Here is a 16,035-nt window from a genome sequence, read left to right as displayed (position 1 = left end):
ACACACTAAAATCACTGTCTGTATGGTTAACAATTTTCTTAAAGTTCAATTTTAAAAGTGGTCGGATAATAAAAATTCTTTCAGTGATATGAATAGCTGGGCAATAACTGTCATATTAAACTTTCTAGGCATTCAGATATACATGTTATACATATAACTGCCGAGAGTTGCTTTATTTTGATAACAATTATTGATAAACAAGAGGGCCACGATGGCCCTATATCACTCACCAGAGTTGATCTGGCCTACTGGCCTAGTTTTTGATACCACATGACCCAGTTTCAAATTTGACCTAGAGATCACAAAGACAAACATTGTGACCAAGTTTCATAAAGATTGGGTCAAAACTGTGGCCTCTAGAGTGTTCACAAGCTATTCCTTTAATCTGACCGGGTGACCTAGTTTTTGACCCAACATGACCCAGATTCTTACTTGACCTATAGATCATCAAGACAAACATTCTGACTAATTCTCATGAATTTCAAACTTAATTTGTGGTCTCTAGTGTTAACAAGATTTTTCCTTTCATCTGGCCTAGTGACCTAGTTTTTGACCCCACTTGACCTAGTTTCAAATTTGACCTAGAGATCATCAAGACAAACATTCTGACCAAGATTCATAAAGATTGAGTCACAACTGTGGCATCTAGAGTGTTCACAAGCTTTTCCTTTGATCTGGCCTACTGACCTAGTTTTTAACCCCACATGACCCAGTTTCAAACCTGACCTAAAGATCATCAAGACAAACATTCTGACCAAGTTTTATAAATATCGGGTCACAACTGTGGCCTCTTGAGTGTTCACAAGGCAAATGTTGATGAATGACGCAAGACACACATCGCACAATGCACACCGGACAATGACTGGTCACAACAGCTCACCTTGAGCACTTCGTGCTCTGGTGAGCTTAAAACATTGTCTTAACCTTTCATCAATAAACATCTTCAACACCAGCTCAAATACAGCAACATAAACAGTTTAGAAAAATCGCAGTATATAATGCAATTCTCACAATGTGCAAAACTTTTGAATTAACCATTTCATTTTTACTGCCAAATGTACAAAAATATTTTGACACATGTGCTCCTGATCGCCTGTAGCAACCAAGAATAGACTAGGACTGGGTGTCATGCTCGAAACACTGAGTTATCAATGCTCGACGAGGCCGTAATTATGATACAGAAATAGGAACGAAAATGACCAGGGCTACGCGAATTGTTCAAGTGTGTCCGGGTGCTGGAATAATACATGCTCCAGCAAAATAATGCTTCACTGTAACTCAATACTTGACCAAAATCAGACTGATCACCTTTAGGACTCTGGCTTCATTCCGAAAAGTGAAGCTATAGTCTCGAGACTTTAATACTTACCAACAACTGAGAGAGAATGCAATTTGAATTCATTGCCATAGTACACCACAAAACAAAGTCTCTGGTCCACTCTACGTGCATCCTCTTGCCACTTATCGAAGTCTTTTGAGCTCTTCCCTCGCCGCACTTCCTTGATATCTCGAAAATTAACTGGAATGCAATTGAAAGGTTTTTAAACTACACAATCAGGAAATTTAAACATCCCTGTATACAGGTTTAAGAATAGATGAAATACTGAAGAATTATATTTGACAGTGTCTCAATGGCATTCATTTATGATGAAACTTTTGTGTCAATCCACAAAATTTAATCCCAGTGAATAAGTTCAGTGCCCATTCATTTTATACGTAAAATTTAAAATTCATGAATTCAACGACCTTTTGGCCAGAACCACAAAATTTAATACTGACCAAATCATCTGTACCATTATTATTACTAATTTTACCATTTTTACAATTTATTTGTACATCTTGTTTAAAGTTTTCTTTTTACAAAAGTAAAGCATGCACTTACAACCTACATTAAATATGTTAAAATAGGTGTACTCAGGAAAGAATGCAGGATCTTGTTAATTAAGTTTTTGATGAATGTTTTAATCTATAGATTGGACAAGAGCTGTCCATAAGACAGCACGCTCATCTTTTCTCAGTGCTTGACTCTGAATTAGAGCTTTGCCAGTAAAAACTTTATAAAACTTTAACCAAAAAATTCTAAGTTAAAAAGGGGCACAATTCTGTCAAAATTCAAATCAGAGTTACGGGGATTGTTTCTACAGGTGTAGACTTTGATAGTAAATAACTATTTTAAGTTTCAAGTCATAACAGAGATATCTGACTTTATCAAAAACTTTAAGCAACAGTGATGCTGACTCCTGGGCAAGTGCAATAGCTCTACTTTTTCTTCGAAAAGTCCAGCTAAAAAGGCTGTAAATTTGTTTTGTCTTACTAACATACATTTAAATATATTTTCATATTGTAACCAGGGACATAAAACATGAAAAATAGGAATTCTATGAAAACTACTAAGGTTTTTCAAACAGCAAACTACTGTATTTTTAAACAAGAGCTTCGCCAAGCGGGGCAATATATGCCCAAAGAGTTACATAAGAAGACTGGAGCAAAATTTAAAGAACTTGTCTGTTGAAGCTCAAAGGACAGCAACAACAAAGGGAAGAAATTCCAAAAAATTCTAAGTCCACAAAAAAATCCTTACCAGGGACTGGTATGTCAAAATACATCTAAAAATTGGAGGTACCATCCATGTTGTACCACAGAAAAGTGGTCTCGGTTTTTCCCTACGGCCAATAATAAAAAAGTTTCAAAATAAGCTACATGTATTTATAGTAACATAAAAGGGGAGTAATTCAAAAAAAATTATTGTAAGTGAAGAAACAAGAGGGTCATCATGACCCTGGATTGCTCACCAGAGAAATATGAGCTACATGTTTCAAATGTCAAACTGATGATTTTTAGAAATTTTTGGAAGATTTTCCTAATTACAATCAAGTAACCCCTGGGGTGGGGCCAATTTTACCTCGGGGGTCATGATTTGAACAATGTTTGTAGAAGTCTACTGGGCAATGTTACATATCAAATATCTAAGATCTAGGCCTTCTGGTTTATTTTTAGCAAATTTATGAAGTTTTACCTAAGTACAATCAAGTAACCCCTGGGGCTGGGTCAATTTGACCTGGGGGGTCAAGATTTGAACAAATTTTGTAGAGGTCGACTAGGCAATGCTACATGTAAAATATCTAAGCTCTAGGTCTTCTGGTTTTTTTTTTAGAAAATTTTGAAGATTTTTCTATGTACAATCAAGTAACCCCATGAGGCGGAGTCAATTTGACCCCGGGGGTCATGATTTGAACAAATTTTGTAGAAGTCTACTAGGCAATGCTACATGGCAAACATCTAAGATCTAGGCCTGCTGGTTTATTTTAAGAATTTTTTTGAAGATTTTCCTATGTAAAATCAAGTGACCTCTGGGGCGGGGCCAATTTTATCCTTGGGTTCATGTATAGGATAGACAACGAGTGCCGTTGTCTACAGGATATATACAACGAGCAAAGCGAGTTGTATATATCCCGTAGACAACGGCACGAGTTGTCTATCCGACTTAGACCACGTGACATAAAAACTGTAATTATTGAAAACTCTCCCACGTGTTCTATAGAAATTAGGATTAACGTGTTTTTATAAGAGTGATATTAGCATTGTACCGTTAGCGCTTATTTGTCAGTAGGGCATATGAAAGAATGCAGGTTATTTTGTATAAATTCAGTTTTACTCAAATACCGGATTTACTAAGATTTGACATTCATTAACACTTTGAGTCATTTGCAATCACAAATGCTAATTAGATAAATATGGATTTCTCAAAAATACTCAAAACTGAACTGCATGCTGAACAATTACTTTTTGTGAGGAGTTTGCATGTTGGCGAAACATGATGACAGATACGTTGATTCAAGACGATAGCCAGGTTCCGAAACTACAAAAAAAGGCTGACAGCAAATCGGAGGTAAACATGTTGGATAAAAAAATATTGTTGTTTGAAGTAATCTGGTATTTTAAGTATGGACTAGTGCTTACTGGTGATATACATAATCACAGTCATACAATTTATCAGATTCTATTAGAAATCACTTTTCAACAATCGGTGTAAAGTGACAACGTGGTTATGGTTAACGTTATATTCATTTTTTGTTCTTATTTAAACAGGAACCAGTGTCGGTGTTTATTTATTTATTTATTTTTTTTATCAGGATACAGTTAGTGCGTAGATGCTCGTAGGACTACGAACACCTTTTACTATATCGTGTCCTTCTTGTAAGAATAATGTAGTTATTCTACTTTCTAACTGGGCCAAGTTGTTCGAAACTTTAACGGGCTGTAATTTAGTTTAGTTTAGTTTATACTAATTTGTTTTAGCTCGATTGTGATGAAAGCTTTAAGCTTATTGTAACCACTCCGTTTCCTATGAAAACCACTACTGGGGTCATATGAGAAGTCATGGTCGTGACCCCAATGATGCTCGAACCCACGACCACTGCATTAAGCTCTTAAACTAACCGCCTGTTAAATTTCTATTCAAGATACTAGTCTTGGTGGGTGGGAAACACTAGTATGATGTTTTAATTTTACTGTAAAGATGATTTAGTGTTTATAATCCTTAACAAGTACATTTGATTTTCTAAGTTTTCTAAACTGTCGAAATCTAATGATAAAGTTAATCGACCGTTAACTCATCGCCTGTTAAAGTTTCGAACAACTGGATCCAGTTGTTTGCAAATGTAAGGATCGTGCCGACTTGTCTATTTCATAACAAGTGAACATAAAAGTTACAACTGTTGGAAACGTTTCAGACAGTAAATGTGTAAATTACGTTTTTTCCACTTGGTTCTACACTACAAATATGTAGTTTATTGTAATTCAATTTATTGATATCCAATAACATGGGGTCATTTTTACGATATTAATATTTAGACGTTGTCAACTGAATTTACCTCCAAGTCAGTCTTATTTTTTATCCCATTGATAACTGGTGAGAGTATTGCAAGGTCATTTAACTCCAGCGTTAGCCTGTATTGTGAGATGGTAAATTGACACGAAATTCACGCATTTTTTGCCCAAGTTTCCCCCGATATATATACAACGCTACTGTTGTATATGAAATATAGACGAGTACAGGTCTGCTTTGCGATTGGCTATTTATGGATTATCGTGGTCTAAGATTTGAATAAATTTTGTAGAGGTCCACTAGGCAATGCTACATGTCAAATATCTAAGCTCTAGGCCTTCTGGTTTATTTTTAGAAAATTTTGATGATTTTTCTATGTACAATCAAGTAACCCCATGTGGCGGGGTCAATTTGAACCCGGGGGTCATGATTTGAACAAATTTTGTAGAAGTCTACTAGGCAATGCTACATGTCAAATATCTAAGATCTAGGCCGTCTGGTTTATTTTTAGAAAATTTTGAAGATTTTTCTATGTACAATCAAGTAACCCCATGGGGCGGGGTCAATTTGACCCCGGGGGTCATGATTTGAATAAATTTTGTAGAAGTCTACTAGGCAATGCTACAGGTCTAATATATAAGATCTAGGCCTTCTGGTTTATTTTTAGAGAATTTTTGAAGATTTTCCTATGTAAAATCAAGTGACCCCTGGTGCGGGGTCAATTTTGACCCCAAGGGTCATGATTTGAACAAATTTTGTAGAGGTCCAATAGGCAATGCTACATGTCAAATATCTAAGCTCTAGGCCTTCTGGTTTATTTTTAGAAAATTTTGAAGATTTTCCTACGTAAAATCAATTAACCCCTGGTGCAGGGTCAATTTTGACCCCGGGGGTCATGATTTGAACAAATTTTGTAGAGGTCCACTAGGCAATGCTACATGTCAAATATCTAAGCTCTAGGCCTTCTGGTTTATTTTTTTTTTAAATTTGAAGATTTTCCTATAGAAATCTATGCAAAATCAAGTGACCCCTGGGGCGGGGTCAATTTTGACCCCAAGGGTCATGATTTGAACAACTTTAGTAGAAGTCCACTAGGCAATGCTACATGTCAAATATATAAGCTCTAGGGCTTCTGGTTTTTGAGAAGAAGATTTTTTAAGGTTTTCCTATGTAAAATCAAGTGACCCCTGGGTCATGATTTGAACAAACTTGGTAGAGGTCCACTAGGCAATGCTTCACACCAAATATCTAAGCTCTAGGCTTCTGGTTTTTGAGAAGAAGATTTTTAAAGTTTTTCCTTTTGGTTGCCATGGCAACCACAGTTCTGCATGGAATTCAATTCTTTGAACAATTTTTGTAGAGCTTCAAGCAAGGAACATTCCTGTGAAGTTTGGATGAAATTGGCCTAGCGGTTTTTGAGTAGATGTCGTTTAAAGTAAAAGTTTATTGCCGGACGCCGGACGGTGAGTGATCCTAATAGCTCACCCTGAGCCTTTGGCTCTGGGGAGCTAAAAAGGGATCTGCCAAATAAAAACAAGAGCATTGCAATGTAGAGCAATATACTCAAAGCAAAGTCATATATGACCTTTAACCCCTAAGTGTGACCTTGACCTTGAAGCGAGTCATCCCAAACATGCGCTTTGCACGTCGTCTAGGTGTGGTGAACATTTGTGCCAAGTGCCTTTGAAATCCTTCAAGCAGTTTAAGAGTTACAGATCGGACATGAAACAAACAGATATGACCTTTGACACCTAAGTGTGACCTTGACCTTGAAGTAAGACATCCATAACATGCGCTCTGCGCGTCGTCTCAGTGTGGTGAACATTTGTGTCAAGTTTCTTTGAAATCCTTCAAGGGGTTCAAGAGTTACAGAGCGGATACGAAATTGCTAACGGACGGACAGACGGACACCTGGGGTATAACATAATATGCCCCTTTGGGCGTATGAAAAGGAATAAAGTTGCATCTAAACATAAATGGCTATTTAAAATTAATTGGCAAACTCATTTCTTTTATTTTTGGCAACAGTAACCTGATGTATCTATCCAAATAATAGAACTTAAACAGCTTTTACTTTTCTGTATTCTTAACTTACCAGTGACCTGACCTTGACCTGTCAGGCTCCTTATTCTATCCCCAACATAAACCTCCTGTAGCGTAAGACTGATTTGATTACATTTATCGACTTTATAATTAACTTCTTGCATGTTATTTCTGCAAACGGGCAATACATTTACCGCCTAATTCTCAAATAATCTACAAATGATGCAACTGGCGACATTGCAGTATAAGGGTACAGGCGTTAGACTCATAAGCACCCAGAAAATTTAAATTATATCAACAGAGTTATAACTGATCATAACCAAATTATGTTTAATAAAATTCATGAAGATAACTGTAATAGGTTATAACAAGAGCGCCGCCAAGCAGGGCAATATACTCCCGAAGGCTTACATCACAGGATGGGAGCAAAATTTTAAGAACTTGACTGTTGTAGCCACAAAGGACTGGAACAACAAAACGAAAACTTCAAAAAACAAATCTAAGTCCACAAAAAAAAATTCGAAGTCTACAAAAAAATCCTTATCAGGTACAGGTATGTAAAAATACACCTTAAAATTGGAGGTACCATCCATATTGTACCACAGAAAAGTAGTCTCCATTTTTCCCTACGGCCAATAATAAAAAAGTTTCAAAATAAGCTATTTATAGTAACATAAAAGGGAAGTAATTCAAAAGGAAAATTATTGTAAGTACAAAAAAGAGATCTGGCAAATAAAAACAAGAGCACTGCAATGCAGAGCAATATACACAAAGCAAAGTCATATATGACCTTTGACCCTTAAGTGTGACCTTGACCTTGAAGCGAGTCATCCGGAACATGCGCTCTGCACATCGTTACAATGTGGTGAACATTTCTGCCAAGTTTCTTTAAAATCCTTCCAGCAGTTCAAGAGTTACAGAGCGGACACGAATCAAACTGATATGACTTTTGACCCCTACGTTTGACCTTGACCTTGAAGCAAGTCATCCGGAACATGCGCTCTGCACGTCGTCTTGGTGTGGTGAACATTTGTGTCAAGTTTCTTTGAAATCCTTCAAGGGGTTCAAGAGTTACAGAGCGGACACGAAACAAACTGATATGACCTTTGACTCCTAAGTGTGACCTTGACCTTGAAGCGAGACATCCAAAACATGCACTCTGCACATCGTCTTGGTGTGGTGAACATTTGTGTAAAGTTTCCTTGAAATCCTTCAAGGGGTTCAAGAGTTACAGAGGGGACACAAAATTGCTAACGGACAGACGGACACCAGCGTCATAACATAATACGTCCCTTCGGGCGTATAATAACTTAAGTTTCTTAATATTCCAGGATTTTATCATTTATCTAATATAACTTCTTTAAGTATTTATTACCTGTTATGACAATAGGCTCTTCGAAGTGAAATCAATGTTGTCTACAGTTGGAAATTAAATAATTATTCAATCATTTATTTAAAGTGGACTCGAGTGTTTTACAATTCATTGTTTCCTTATTTGAGCCTTTTTTTCTGCTGAATAAGCTTAAGTTCATGGGTTAATAATTAAAGCCATTTTATCTTAACTATTTGTACCCACAATCTTGTAAAATTGGGTATAAGTCAAAGCTCCAGATAAGATTTTAGGTTTTAACATTTTTTCCGTAGGGTATTGATGTTTTTTTTTGATATGGCAGTTTAAGATTCCTAACACTTAAACAGGACTAAAATGTTCAACAGTATCTTTGGCTGCTAATGGTTGCAACATTTCCTGAAGAGCGGTAACTACATATCATTGCCTGTGCCTTCATTTGTCCAAATACGATTTCATTATAAATATACACATTGCATTTTGAAATTTATTTGCAGCTACTATAATCTAGTATCAACCAAGGGTTTTTTTTTTTTATAGACTATTTTCATCACCAACATAAACTTAGTGCTTTGGCTTTTAAGGAATAACTTCTACACATCTGCTGGTCATTTCATTGGCAATGCAAAATACATACTTCGTATGATCTCTTGGTACACATTTCAAAATATTTGACACACAAGTTATCACTATGACCTTAACCTCTGACCTACTTACCCCTCAAAACAAAACAGGTCATAAACTCCGTAAGCCTAAGCATGCTAACATGTATGAAGATAATTAATCAAGTGGTTCTCAAGTGATTGCACAGAAATATTTTTCAAGGTTCAGACCCCTGTGACCCTGACCTTTGACCTACTGACCCCAAAAACAATAAAGGGCATCTACTTTATCAGCCCAATCATTCTATCAAGTTTAAAGGTTTTGGTTGAAGTTGTTCTCAAGTTATTGTGGGTAAACCATTTTCAAGGTTCAGGCCCCTGAAACCTTGGCCTTTGACTTACTGACCCAAAAAACAATAGGAGGCATCTTTTTCATAAGCCCAATTATGTTACTACCGGGTAAGTCTGAATGTTTTAAATGATGTGGTTGAAGCAGGTTCTCAAGCTATTGAGCTGAAACCCTTTTCAAAGTTCAGGCCCATTTTACCTTGACCTTTGACCTGTTGACCCCAAAAACTTGATAAGCTCAATCTTTCTATCAAGCTTGAAGGTTCCGTGTGAAATTCTTCTCAAGTTTTTGCTGGTGAACTATTTTAAATGTTCAGGTCCCTGTGACCTTGACCTTTGACATATTAACACCAAAAACAATATGAGTCATGTTCTTCATAAGCCCAAACAAAGATAGAGTAATAGAACTATTTTACAGGCCAGGTTAAAAGTAAAAGCAGGAAGTTAATAACTTAATTAGAACTGATAGAAAGGTGGCAGCTGCCCAGCAAATATTTCTAAGCCGGGACTAGCTTGCAAAGAGACAGGGAGACTGCTCCACAGATGTATACTTCTGGGAAAAAAGGAGTTTGCATGATAGGGCCACATTTAAAAAAGTCTTTGTCTGCTGTCTCCCGACCCTACTTTTTAATGTTGGGTAGGTAGGTAGGCAATTCTTTTGTTTTTTTCTTTTTTTGGTTGTGGGGATTATACTTTTACCAGTAGATATAATGATTGTTTCTTACAGAATATTTCTTCTGTAAAAATAAGACAAATCTGTATATGATGTATAAAAGGATGAAATCAAATAACACAATTTAAACTTTCTTACTTATTGTTTTGCTTACTTGAAATATATGCGGCACTTGTCATATCCAAACTTAAACAAGAGGATCACGATGACCCTGGATCGCTCACCTGAGTAATATGAGCTACATGTTTCAAATGTCAAACTGATGATAAAATATTAAGAAAGTCAGTAGGTCACATTCATGGTCAATGAAATTCAGTTTTACGATTTGTGTGCAAAACTGTGTATATCATCAAAATTTCAAGGCTGTATCTTAAAACAAGAGGACCATGATGGTCCTGAATCGCTCACCTATACCCACATGACCCAGTGTTGAACTGAGTATGACGTCGTTATTTCTATTATTTGACAAAGTGACCTAGTTTTTCAGCACATGTGACCTAGATATCATCAAGATAAAAAATTCTGACCAATTTTCATGAAGATCCATTGAAAAATATGGCCTCTAGAGAGGTCACAAGGTTTTTCTATTATTTGACCTAATGACCTAGTTTTTGAAGGCACGTGACCCACTTTTAAACTTGACCTAGATATCATCAAGGTGAACATTCTCACCAATTTTCATGAAGATCTCGTGAAAAATATGGCCTCTAGAAAGGTCACAAGGTTTTTCTATTTTTCTACCTACTGACCTAGTTTTTGACGGCACATGACCCAGTTACGAACCTGACCTAGATATCATCAAGCTGAACAGTCTCACCAATTTTCATGAAGATCTCATGAAAAATATGGCCTCTAGAGAGGTCACAAGGTTTTTCTATTTTTAGACCTACTGACCTAGTTTTTGACCCCACGTGACCCAGTTTCGAACCTGACCTAGATATCATCAAGATGAACCTTCTGACCAATATTCATGAAGATCTCATGAAAAATATGGCCTCTAGAGAGGTCACAAGGGTTTTCTATTTTTAGATCTACTGACCTAGTTTTTAACCCCACGTGACCCAGTTTCGAACTTGATCTAGATATCATCAAGGTAAACATTCTGACCAATTTTCATGAAGATCCATTGAAAAATATGGCCTCTAGAGAGGTCACAAGGTTTTTCTATTTTTCTACCTACTGACCTAGTTTTTGACGGCACATGACCCAGTTTCAAACTTGACCTACATATCATCAAGGTGAACATTCTGACCAATTTTCATGAAGATCCATTGAGAAATATGGCCTCTAGAGAGGTCACAAGGTTTTTCTATTTTTAGACCTACTGACCTAGTTTTTGATCCCACATGACCCAGTATCGAACTTGACCTAGATATCATCAAGGTGAACATTCTGACCAATATTCATGAAGATCTCATGAAAAATATGGCCTCTAGAGAGGTCACAAGGTTTTTCTATTTTTAGATCTACTGACCTAGTTTTTACCCCCACGTGACCCAGTTTCGAACTTGACCTAGATATCATCAAGCTGAACATTCTGACCAATTTTCATGAAGATCCATTGAGAAATATGGCCTCTAGAGAGGTCACAAGGTTTCTCTATTTTTAGTCCTAATGACCTACTTTTTGACCCCACGTGACCCAGTCTCGAACTTGACCATGATATTATCAAGGTGAACATTCTGACCAATATTCATGAAGATCTCATGAAAAATATGGCCTCTAGAGAGGTCACAAGGTTTTTCTATTTTTAGACCTACTGACCTAGTTTTTGACGGCACGTGACCCAGTTTCGAACTTGACCTAGATATCATCAAGGTGAACATTCTGACCAATATTCATGAAGATCTCATGAAAAATATGGCCTCTAGAGAGGTCACAAGGTTTTTCTATTTTTAGACCTACTGACCTAGTTTTTGACCCCATGTGACCCAGTTTCGAACTTGACCTAGATATCATCAAGGTGAACATCCTGACCAATTTTCATGAAGATCTTGTGAAATATATGGCCTCTAGAGAGGTCACAAGGTTTTTCTATTTTTAGACCTACTGACCTAGTTTTTGACGGCACGTGACCCAGTTTCGAACTTGACCTAGATATCATCAAGGTGAACATTCTGACCAATTTTCATAAAGATCCCATGAAAAATGTGACCTCTAGAGTGGTCACAAGCAAAAGTTTACGGACGGACGCACGCACGCACGGACGGACGACGGACGACGGACGCCGCGCGATCACAAAAGCTCACCTTGTCACTTTGTGACAGGTGAGCTAAAAACAAGAAAGTAGGTCAGTAGGTCAAGGTCACAGTCAAGTAGTGTTTTTCCCAGGACCAGAATGGGGCGTGGTGCTGCTAGGGCATAAGGGCACTTTTCCGCGGTTCGCTATGCAAAAAGGGCATTTTATCAGTCATTTTAGATCATTGAACTTTGATGAACAAAAAGTAACAACAATGTCTTAAACACACAATTTAATTCACTCTTTTACAAAAAGAACATTATTTCATATAGTACACATAAGACATATCAAATAAAGCATGTCAGTTAATACTATTTGTTGACTTTCTTAACTTAGGCCTACTTTATATTCTTAAACACACAATTTCATTTTCAATTTTACAAACAGATCATAATTATATCAAAGTTAATCATTAACAGAACATTGCCTCAAATTTATGCCCATCTGGGCTCATCTCTTTAACACACTGTAGCCAAAAAACAAAAACAAAAAACAACAACATTAATTGCATAGACGGATAATAGATTTTATAATTCTAAGAAGTATACAAAAATCATAAAAATGGCCTTGAAATGTTCCCGTTTTTTTCCTTACGCACGACGTTTATTCCACTTTAATTAATCAGTCTTTTGCATTTTTTCTCAATATTAAAAACAACCACATGAGAAGAATTTAAAAAACAAAAACAGCAACAAAAATACGACTATGCACATACAGGCACACGTTCCGTAAGAGGTGATCATTTGCGGGTTTCATTGCCGAAATTTTCATTTCACGGCGTTCATTTTATATGTAGTAAAACTGAATAATTTAGCACCTTATTATACCATATTATGCAATATATTACACAATGCTTGATTACCATAATATTTCTTTTAATAGTAGAAATATATTACAGTCTTTTACAGGCTGAACTTCTATATGACTTAAACTTCATAATACATATTTAAGCTAGTGAAATCAAGGGAGATAATCCAAAGTTGGGAATTCGTAACTTAGTATAAACAAGTGTTTTACTTTTTGTTTACTTATTTTTGTTTATTAAAGAGCATTTTTATCTTGTACTTTGTGTTAGAAAGTGATATACTTTTATTTTCATGCTTTCTAAGCCATTAAACCACTTTTTAGCACCATTTTTCTCATTTTAGAAGAAGGGTCAGTCTATTTTTTACTTGAGGTAATGCAGCAGGTAGATTACACTTTATTAAATTCCAAAGATTTATAATGTTATAAGGTTATATTTTGTAAAAAGCACTCTTTTTACTTCTATACATACTTTTAAGTTGATTTACAGTAAAATTAATAGTTAAAAGTCTTTAAAAGGGTAATTTCACAGTTATGTAAGCACTGATCCCTGACTTACCTACAGCTAAAAATAGCCAGAGTCCATTGATTGGCTTTGTCCACTCTAATTAGGGGACACTGTTGTTTATTGATTTTGGTTTATGACTTATTGATTTATTTTAGCCAGCTTCTTTGAACCATTGTATATGTGTGTACAAGTATTATATTAGTTTTGGTAATTTGGCCACATTAGGACTTTATATTACTTAAATACTTTTTATTGTGTAAACCTGATAAGCCTTTAGGTTGGGTTAGTCCAACCTGAATCATTCTGATTGGCTAGTTGAATTTTTGCTTCTTTTGTGTGTATTTAAGTGGGATTTTGATAGCAGTCAAAACATTCTGGTCCACTCTTCTCAATAAACACTTACGAAAAAGGAAAACTTTTGGAAATCGAAGGTATTTTAGAATAAATTATTTATTCTAGTAACCTTTTCTGAAAATAATAGACATTTAACAAATTGTTTAGATCTTAGGGAAAAGTTTAATCGTTTTAAAAATAAAAGAATTATTTTTTCCTTTTTAATAACAAATTGTTTTGGTCTTAAGCTGGAGTAAGAGTTTATAAGTTTACTCTTATAGCTCTGCTTCAACTTTATATAAGGATACTTAGTTGCTTGTCTCCTAGTGAGACCTGGCTGGTAGACCTGTGAGCTGCCCTCCAGGCGACTGATTTCCTTGAGCACAAACTGCTATTATTTGACTGGTCTTCTAAGTTAGGTTATTAAGTAAATAACAGTCTTAATTACAGTAAAGGATCAGAATCGCTCAAGTTTAGTTAGGAACATATTTTTCTTGTCCCGTAATACTTAAATTTAAGTACATTCAAGGTTTGAATTAGGTTTCAGTCAGCAACCATGTTAAGATGTGGCCTTTCTTGTTAGCTGCTTTAAATATTGTTTGCAATCTGTTCATACTTAGTACTATTATAGTGTCAGTGTCTGTTATTGCAATTCAAAATCACATTTTACAAACTTGGTTGGCACTTGTTCAGAATAATTTTGCACTGTTTCATAACTTCACATTACCATCTTGTGTTTAGAGTTTATCTGTATACTTAAAACTGTTGACTTAATACAATTCATCAAACTAACCTGGTGTTATTTCTTTTATTCTTAATTAGTTACCCATATCAAACTGAGTTGACCTTATTATTATAAATTAAGCTTTCTGGCTGGGCTATACTGAGTTAATTACAATAAATTGAACCAACAAACTACAGCCAGTGGTGTCCATCCTGACAGTACTTTAAATCACCACTCGGGTTACGAACAATTGTATAACTCCCCGTAACCAAAACCGATAGACCGTATCACAGAAAAGTAGCCACACCACAAAATTGGCGTCAGAATCGGGATTCAGTATTAGAGGTTAGGTAAAACTGATTCTGACAGTTACGGGAAATATAATAGCATTTAAATTTTGTTAGGATTTTAGTCAGCACTACATTTTTGATTATTTTTGTTAGGATTTTTTGACATCATTATTTAAAAAGCACCTGTTAGGATCAGTGCCAGAGAAATACATGATTTTAGCATTTGTTACAACTAACCAACACAAAGTTTATTAAATAAATCACATTGCTGAACAATTCCAAACTAACTTGAGCTTAACAAAGAAGAGTGCCGTTGACTAAACCGCCCAGTTAAAACATTACAAGAAAGAAGAATATAAACCTTCAGTAATTGTCAGAAACCTCTTATCTGAAAGAACAAAGGCTACAAATGGAGCTGCGGTCCAAGAGAGTCCTACCTACATCTATCAGAGAAAACGAACAACAGACAGAAGATGACGCATACAGCCATCATTCCAACCAGAGCGACGATACAGTGTTGTACACCACTTTGGATACCGAGGGAAACAAGGACATGGAAAGGCATATACCCTCAGAGATACTATTATCGGAAAAAGAGGATGACACAGAGCAGTCATCTTTAACCAAAGACCTACCTTTCCGAGATGTCAACACCACCTATATCAACCAGGATGAAGAAACGCCAACCTCTGCGCAACTACATCTGACGCTACAAGACTATTTAAATGACTGTGATGATTCAGCGCTGCAACCGCTCCGGAACCGACAACTGCCTGACCAGGGGAGAATGATGACTACAGGCAGTAATCAAGATCAAGAACGTATGCCAAGAGAATTTCACCGTTCATCACTTACCTCACACAAGACTGACCACAGTCCTCGTTCCACGACACAGACTTTCAACGCCAATATCATTCTCCATCACCAGTTAGAGTACAACCACACATAATGAGCAGATAGTCTAGACGTCAATATCGTTCTCCTCCACCAGTTGGACTGCCACCACGCATGATGAACAGAGAGCCTCCTAGACGACATACAAATGAAACACATGAGCCACAGTCGAGGCACTACCCTACAGTAAGGTTTCAAGACTTACCCTTTGACGAGGATACCTTTCAAGACCATCTGTCAGTACCAATGTCATGGACAGAGCACAGAAGAAACACTACAGATAGATATTCATCTGGTACACAGAACGAACACAGACAATCAGCACGTATGAATACACCCACCCCAGTAGCCGGAAACTTCTCTATGTGGCGACCACAGATAAAGCTACCGAGCTTTTCGGG

At 36.4% G+C, this 16,035-nt stretch overlaps 1 protein-coding gene across 11 annotated transcripts in view; it reads right to left on the bottom strand.

The window, feature by feature from the left end:
• Positions 1–16,035, bottom strand: part of LOC123550511 (1-phosphatidylinositol 4,5-bisphosphate phosphodiesterase gamma-1-like) — a 139,773-nt gene that overhangs the window by 111,331 nt on the left and 12,407 nt on the right. For all 11 annotated transcript variants that reach the window (XM_053545784.1, XM_053545790.1, XM_053545789.1 and 8 more), the window contains exon 2: positions 1,370–1,519. In XM_053545784.1, coding sequence (XP_053401759.1) covers positions 1,370–1,519 — 150 coding nt within the window. The remainder of the gene's footprint in view (positions 1–1,369; positions 1,520–16,035) is intronic.

The sequence above is a fragment of the Mercenaria mercenaria genome, chromosome 6 (assembly GCF_021730395.1).
Source record: "Mercenaria mercenaria strain notata chromosome 6, MADL_Memer_1, whole genome shotgun sequence".
In the NCBI taxonomy this organism is placed as follows: Eukaryota; Metazoa; Mollusca; class Bivalvia; order Venerida; family Veneridae; genus Mercenaria; species Mercenaria mercenaria.
This window is presented reverse-complemented; position numbering and strand designations above follow the sequence as displayed.